General features: G+C 32.6%; 1 protein-coding gene across 1 annotated transcript; it reads left to right on the forward strand.

Annotated features, from left to right (window-relative positions):
- Nucleotides 1–425: 425 nt before the first annotated feature.
- On the forward strand, nt 426–1,899 carry LOC104234571 (indole-3-acetic acid-induced protein ARG7). Its single transcript, XM_009788161.2, has one exon. The coding sequence runs from the start codon at nt 533–535 to the stop codon at nt 974–976; it is 444 nt and encodes a 147-aa protein (XP_009786463.1). The 5' UTR covers nt 426–532; the 3' UTR covers nt 977–1,899.
- Nucleotides 1,900–8,821: the final 6,922 nt, after the last annotated feature.

Genomic DNA, 8,821 nt, shown 5'->3' on the forward strand with positions numbered 1-8,821 from the left:
GCACTCGAATGGTAGCAACTACAAATTTCCTCGTTTACAAAAAAAAAAATTAAAAACTTATATGCATCATATTTTTTCGTCATCTAAAATTAAACCATATTCTTATCATGATAAATACAAAAAAGATGTTTAATTAGTGATCAGGGAGACTCGATAACGAAGTTTCAGTAATTAATCTCTTATATTTAATTTACCTTTAAAAGAAAGTGGAAGGCCGAAATTGAGTTAGCCACAAAAATTTCTCATGCAAAATCGCAAATTGACAAAAATGCAATATACGACTTATCGGAATCAAAGGAATAAATTACTCAATTTAGAAATAGTGGCAAAAGTCGTAAATTGCTTCAAAAGTAGGGGTTACTTATGAACTCAAACTTTTATATAAACCCCCGTCATCCCCACTCTGAAAACCCTGGGAAAAAAACCTTTACTTTTTCCGTTCTGAAACAGAAACAAACGATCATCAGTACATCAAAGCGAAAAAAGCAACAGAGAATTTTTTTCTCATATTTTCCTTAACTTTCTCGGGAAAATGTCAGCTTGCAGTAAAATCCGTTACATTGTTCGACTCCGTCAAATGCTGCGGAGGTGGAGGAAGAAGGCTGCAGCTCGCCGTGTACCGTCTGATGTACCTTCCGGACACGTGGCAGTCTCCGTAGGTACCAGTTGCAAAAGATACGTGGTCCGCGCGACGTACCTGAACCATCCATTATTCAAAAAGCTCCTCTCACAAGCTGAAGAAGAATTTGGTTTCACAAACTCAGGCCTATTAACAATTCCCTGCGACGAGACATTGTTCGAGGAAATACTGTGTTACTTGGCCCGGTCCGAATCCGACAAGAATAACGTCGGATGTTTCATTAATTTTGAGGATTTTCAGAGATATTGTTGTCATATGGGATTAAGAAGCAACCTTGATTTCTGGGCTGATTCGAGACCACTATTGAATGGCGTCTCCGACAAGTCCATTTGGTAATTAATTTTCCAATGGAGATGAAATAAAGATACTGCTGATTTTGACCCGGGTTCGACTCGTCCGAGTTAATTCGCCTGCACAGTTATTAACTCACTTGACTCGGTTGGTTGATGGGTCCAGCTGCGTTTTTTTTTTTTCTCTTTTTATTTACTAATTGAGGGGATTATTCTTTGCTTACCAGGACTAAACTTTGCTGGTAAGTTTAAGGTTTTTCTTATATGATTTAACTTATACATATTAACAATGTAATGAATTGTTACATTATTAGTGTATTTTAACTTGTTGTAACAAGTAATCTGTTTTATTTTTTGAGTTACTAATCTAATTTCATGAACAATTATCTGTAGCTATCTTTCAGGTGATCTGATAGTGTAAACTTAAACAATCTGAATACACTAACAGACAGATCACTTAAAAGATAACTGCTAATAATTATCCATGATTTGTTGAATTAGCAAACTTGAAAAAATGGACGGTTAACTTGTTATTACATGTGAATTTATATTGATTGTGTAAAAATGATTTACAACGTCAGTATAAGGTAAATCCTTTTTATAAAAAAAAAATTGAGGGGGGGAGGGGGTCGGCGATTAAAGAGTCAAGTCTATTCCGGAGAATAAGAATAAGAATGAGAAAGAGAATGAGAATGAGAGATGGCAATTAAGTGGTGGGGCGAGTTGTTTGTTTTTACCACCGAGTCGTCCCGGGTTCGAATCGGAGTAGAATTCAATAACACAGAGACGAGTACTATATTACAAATTGCAAAATGCAAGAAAGAAATGAGGCAAGAGTCAAGAGACAAGTGATGATTAATATTAATGGATCACTGCTTCTGTAAATTTTTGTGTTTTTTTTATTTGTTTAATTTACGTGATTATTATTGTTGATTATTGATGAATGGAAACATGTAGAGAAATTTGAAGCGTGTTTGCCCATTATGAATATATACATGTTTTTTTTTTCAATGAATATGTTATGAGTTCTTGTGTTGTGTATAGTATTGAATAATTGAGTAGTAACGTGCAGGCTGTTGTGGGAGTTATAATGATAACATCCCCATGTGAAACCTACAGTACTCTCTCTCGTACTATTTATTATCTTCTGTTTTTTTCTTTTTCTTTTTATTTGGGAGAAGGTCAGTTTACGGTTTGACCTGATTCTATATATGTTTAGACATGAAACTCAAAAACTTAGGACATTGAATTTATTTTTAAAAAAAAAGTGAATATTGAACCTATTTTATCTTCAAAAACTGGTTGATGAGATGAATAATTGTACAAACAAATATATAAGGGGTTTATTATATTTATTATTTGATTCTTATCTCTTTTTTCCCCGATAAAACACACCAAAATATTTCTTAAAAGAATTAAAATGTATTTGAACAAGCAAAGTTGTCTTATACAAATTTGGGGTGGCTTTTAGAAAGTCTGATTCTTCAATTTGTCACCATTATTGAGCTTGACTGATATACTGGCAAATAGGTAGAGTCAATGGGCCAAAATCAAAAAAATAAAAGAGAAGTATACATTTTTTTTTTATATAAGTCTTTAAAGGAAGAGTAGTCATTGGACATAATGATGAAGTTAATTTTTGACTAATTTCTAATATTCTTTCTGGGAAAGTAGTATTAAGCTGGCATACAGCTCATATTTGGGACTTTTGACTTTAATTAATCCTTATAACTTGTTATTCTATTTCTGGTTCTTTAGAAATTTATCCTTGAGAGAACTTCATTTATAGCCCATTGGGCAAAACAAATTTCAACCGATAGCCCACAAATTGACCCATATAAGTTATAGCCTAAAAATAATGACAAGTGCTAGCCGTCGCCTCCCATCTCTATCTTTCTTCCTTACTATCTTTCTTCTTCTCTCTCATGCCAGCAACCCATGGCTGTGGTTCCATGGACGCTTTTCTCTTTCTCTCTCTCTTTAAAAAGCCTCTTTGGTTTCTCTCGTCTCCCTTTTCTTGTATTTCGGGGTTTGAATCCTTTATTCGGTTCTCGAAAATCTGAAAGCCATTGTAATTTTCATCTTATATTTTAATTCTTGTTTGCATTTCATGATTTTGGGTTCTATCTGGGTTTTGAATACAAATATGCTATGACCACAATTTATTGTCATCGCAAACTTATGATCCGAGATCTATTATGGATAAGAAAGCATGCATCGTGTTGTGGACCACACATTTGAAATGCTGATGAGCTATGAGAATGTTGTATTTTGAAGAATATTATGTTGGATCTGCTGATCTGTGTTTTTATTTTTTTCAATTTCAATTCTGTGGTGGTTTTTCTAAATCTCCATTAGTTTGTGTTTTGTGACATAATTAATTGATTGATTCACAATTTTACTGTTTTTATAATATTGCGGTTACCATTTTCGGCGACTGTGAGGCCATGGATGCAGGTGTCCTCGTCGTAGAAGAAGCAACTCCGCCAACCACGACACTCATGGCCTTGTCTTCTTTCTCTGATTTTCTCTTATAGTTTCTGTGAATATGAAATTAATATTTTGAAGATCTTTGCCTGAAACTTTAAAACTCCGGCGATCTTGTTACCATTTTCGACAACTGTGTGGCCATGGATGCCGGTGGCTGGTCTCTTAATGAGAGGAAGATGAGAGGAGATAACTATGCATGAAGTTAAAATATATACAAATAGACTGTCACTATACAAAAGTTATACAAAATAGACTATCATTATACAATTTGTATACAATAGATATACAAAAAATATACTATCATTATATATAAAATATACAAAATAAACTGTCACTATACAAAATATATACAAAAGAGATTGTCACTATATAAAAATATATACAAAAGAGATTGTCAATATACAAAAATATACAAAATGGTCTGTTACTATACAAAAAATATATAAAATAGACTGTCACTATACAAAATAGACTGTTACTATACAAAAAATATACAAAATAGCCAAAACTATACAAAATAGACTGTCACTATGCAAAAAATATACAAAAAAATAGAATGTTATTATACAAAAAATAGACAAAATAGACATTTCGTATATGACATGCATTACATATTTCATTCAATTCTTAGCTAATATTATTAGATCCAGAAGTACAAAATACAATTTAAAAAGGCAAAAAAGGGTTGCTCTATCACGCCAGCTAGGGGTTGAACCTGCGACCTTCAGCTTAGGAAATACACGCCCTATCCACTGAGCTACTGACACTTGTGTTGTCAATGCTCATTCCTTTCGGCTACTATATTCAATATGTTTGGACCGAAGGGCCATTTTTTGTAAGTGGTACAAAATATAGGCTATTAAAATTTTGAAGGGCTATAGAGGGTAGTTTTCTCTTTATCATGAGATTCGAATGGTCCAGCCAATCAAAACATTAAAGTTTTTGGGCATTACCAGCTTAATAGGCTGGGCCAAGAAAGACATGAATATCTCATGGACCTAACTGTTCTACTTCACAGCAAGCCCACTTTACATAAATGGGGCAAGTGCGCAGATAGTCATTCTCAGCGATATTACTTAGAGATTAGTCAATATTTATTTTGTCCTGAATTTTTAAACAACGAATATTAACTTCAGGACAATTTAGAATATTTTTGTCCTGAAAATTTAAACTGAAAAAATTAAATTTCAGAATGCACTGGCTGATTCCTAAATAGCAACCCTTTAGAATGGCTACCTGGTGTCATTTCTACCTAATAAATACCTGTTGTTACTTACTTATATTTGGATGGATCAAGACTTACCTGGCCCAAATATCCTATACGAGTCATTGATTAGCAATATCAATTTCTAACCTTCTAAAACTTGTGTTATTGCTGGTGAAGTACATGCTATAGGCAAAACTTCAAGTGAAACTAAGTTTTGATCCTCGCTTGCCCATGGGTAACAATTTTAACTTTTGACCTTAAAATTCTTGCTCATGGGCCAGGCGGGAGTCAAAACCCCAAAAAGTATCATATTTTTGCAATCCAACAACAACAACATATCTAGTATTATCTTCAGAGGCGTACCCAGAATTTGAGCATTACGGGGCACTATTACCCTAAGCATACCAATTACTAGTGATAAAGTTCGCGCATAACTCTATTAAAAAAATGAGTATGATAATGTAATAGCAAATACGAACTTTAAGTTTACTTTTTGGCTCTAAAACTCTTTGCAGAAAGCAAAAGTTCGATACCAAATTATTTTGCTTTGTTAATATTTTCAAAAGAAAAAATTAGGGATCTTTACCCAAAATAGCCGGTCATATTCATTATTTACTTTTTGTAATCATATATATAGATTATGCATTAGTTACACACAATTATACATCATATAATACATAAATTATACATTTATTATACGTCCACCGGCTATTTCTAGTTTAAATGGTTAGGTTTCAAAAAACTACTCAAATAAAATTAAAATTTCCTCAAATAAATTTATTGTTTCAGAGCTGAAGAAGAGTCTCAAACTCAGTAGACGTCGGCAACGTCTACTGAGTTTGAGACCCTTCTTCACGGCGCCGATTTGGGCTGTCAAAGTCGAGCTCGAGCAAACACAAATTAAGATTAAAACAATCGTTTGAAAAAGTATTTTTATTTTTTAGCAGAAGGGGTGATTGGAGGGGTTTTACTTTTGTTTGAAAAAGAAAGGTGAGAGGCAGAAGGGTTACTTTTGTTTTGAGTTTGAAAAAGGTTAAAACTTTAGGTTGAGTGTTGTATACAAGTATTAAGAATTCAAACTAAATAAAATTAAAAAAAAAACAGTAGACATCTAAGGCCAAAGGAAACAATTGTTGATTTAAAAAAAAACTAAACTAAAATAAAATAGGAGTGTAAGAGAGATGCATTTCGAACTTGAGTCAGTCAAGCAACTGAAGCACTCAACTAGGATGCAAAAACAGTCTCTTCTATCCTGCTTTTGTTGTTGAGGGGGCCAGAAAAATTACTTAAGGGATCCCTAGTGTATATACAAATATATATAAAATAAATTTACATTATTTTTTTCGAGGCTAACGGGTTCCGATGACCCCCTAGCTCCAAGGTAGGTCCGCCTCTGATTATCCCATACCGTAGGATCTGGAAAGGGTAGTATATTTTTGCAAAAATACCCAATATATTTTTGCAATCCATGTTTAAAAATTTGACCATTATGAAAGATGGGCTGGCCCAGCTTAGGATCCTGCACCAGGCATTAGGGGTGTACAAAGGTAACCGACAAACTGCACCAATCCGATAATCCGAGTCAAATCGAGAAAAAAAATTCGACTATGATTTGATTTGGTGTTGAAAAAAAAAATTCCTACCATAATTGGTTTGGTTTGGTTTTCACTAAAGAAAGTCAAACCGAAACCAAACCAACCAGACATTACATATAGAGAAATTTTAGATATATTTAATATATAAATATACTTATTGTGATGTAATTTATAAATATTTTTTAAATTTTTTCATAATTTTATCTTTTAAGGTATTATTTCAAGGTTGGACTTAAAACTTTTGAATGTTTCAATAAGTTTTATAGCCATTAATATTAGTAACTTAAATAATGCTAACAAAACCCTAAATCAAAATCAAATCAATACTATTGCTAACAAAAGACATTCAATTCAATGCAACGAACGACAATATATTGAATATCTATTTTTTTTTGTTTTGTAATAATTTAGATAAAAATGTATAACCTATTTTTATTTTTCTTTACATTTAGTCATGTAATTAATACTCTCTTATTAGTCTACTTATTTTAGCATGACTTAGTACCTTTAGATTATGTTTATTTTTATTTTGACTTTTTAATTAGCAATATTTATTTTACATAATTTTATTGTCTTCATTGTTAAGTATTTTAGATTAATGCCACACATCTCATATTTTGTATTATTTTCTTGAAAAATATCTTATATAGTTGTATCTTACTAGGATGCAAGTTATATACGAAGATTTTACCGGGAAAAAACCAGAAAAAATTCGAATAACCCGAAAACCCGAGAAAAATCGAGATTGAAAAACTCGACTTTTATTGATTTGGTGTGGTCGTTAGATTTAATAACCCGACACAAGTGGTTTGGTTTGGTAATTACAAAACCCGAACCAACCCGAGCTATGTACACCCCTACCAGGCATCTATATCTTTGAATTGATGATAGGGATTATCTTAATTTTCCAGGATTGCAAAATTTTCATAATCTTACTCAATACTGTACGCTGGGATTATGTCAAAATTAGGTAAAAATAACACGGTATAGCCAGTTTTCGGACTGGTAATTCAAAAACAGCCAGAGTTTACAAAGTCAATAAAAATAGCCACTATTTTGCTGCAACAGAAACCGGTCCAGCATAATATACTGGAGTTCGGTGCACCTGTGTATGAACTCCAACATATTATGCTGGACCGATATATTTTGCTGACTCCAGTATAATATACTGGAGACTGGAGCACCGGTGCTCCAAACTCCAGTATATTATAGTGGACAATTATACTTGCTGGAACTCCAGTATATTATGCTGGAACTCCATCATATTATGTTGGAGTTCCAGCATACTTATCCTGGAACTCCAATATAATATGCTGGAGTTCAAGCATACTTATGCTGGAACTCCAGTATAATATACTGGCGTATTTTCCGGGTTTTGAACAATGTTTTCGCTCAAATTTATCTTTACATAAAAAATGACTAAATTTCGATTACTTTTAAAACTGGGCTATTTTTGAACGACCAGTTGTAAATCTGACTATTTTTGAATTTCTCCCCAAAATTAGCTCATATCAGATTCCAAAAAGCAAAATCTTAAAATCAACATTGAGACATTTGGTACATGCAGGACGGCTAAATAAATGTTAAAGAATTAACCCAAATAGCCATTCACCCAACTGCTTAAACTTAAAATAGCCGATGGATGTATAATATGCAAATAATTTATGTACAATATATTTATTACTGTGTATAATCAATATATAATTCATGTATATTGGTTAGAAAAAGTAAATAATAAATATAGCTTCCCTAAATATTCACCAAGACTTAGATCTACAAAATTGTGGATCAAGCCTAAGTTGGTTGTAAATAAGCCATACTTGAGCTTAAATCTTCGTATGGTTCTAAATTTAGGACATTACTAAATTGAAACAATTTCGACCTAAATGCTCCAAGTTTTACTATATTAGCATGACACGGCTGTATCTCTTTGTAATTGCGTCTATTACTCCACCATATACAGTGGAGCAGCTATAAGAGCCCACCTGTAATGGGTTACAAAATTGATCTTTATCATGCTGAAAATAGCCGGATCTTTACAAAAATAGCCGGTGATATTCATTATTTACCTTTTCTAGTTATATACATATGTTATATATTAATTATATGCAATTATACACATATAATACGTAAATTATACATATTCTATGTCGATGCTTAAAATTAAACCAAATTATTGAGCTCCGCTTCTCACTAGAGGTTTCGGGTCCGTGTCGTGAGAAATAGAACCTTTCAACAGGAACTAGAAAGTGTACCTTTTAATGCGAATTTACTCGATATCAGGAGTGGAGCAAAATAGTGTATATATTTTATTTTATGCATAACTAGTATATACTTAATCTCCTTGGTTTATTCGTCTATTTATTTTTTAATATTCTAAAAATATTTAATTACACTGGAAATTAAAAAGAGAAAGAAAAAAGTGAAAGCCAAGCATGTGATTGAATGGTCAAAGAGTGGAGCACCTGTGAACCACTTAAATTTGTTGGAGTCTGTATATTGCAGAATGCAAAATAGGTAAACTCCACTGACTCAACTCTATAATATATATGTCCATCTACATACCAACAAAAATAAGAGAAGAGCTTATATAGTCCAT

This window comes from Nicotiana sylvestris, chromosome 4, assembly GCF_000393655.2.
Source record: "Nicotiana sylvestris chromosome 4, ASM39365v2, whole genome shotgun sequence".
NCBI classification, from domain to species: Eukaryota; Viridiplantae; Streptophyta; class Magnoliopsida; order Solanales; family Solanaceae; genus Nicotiana; species Nicotiana sylvestris.

What these genes read in the sequence shown, in the direction of transcription:
- LOC104234571 (XM_009788161.2), top strand. Translation starts at nt 533, where the DNA reads ATGTCAGCTTGCAGTAAAATCCGTTACATTGTTCGACTCCGTCAAATG.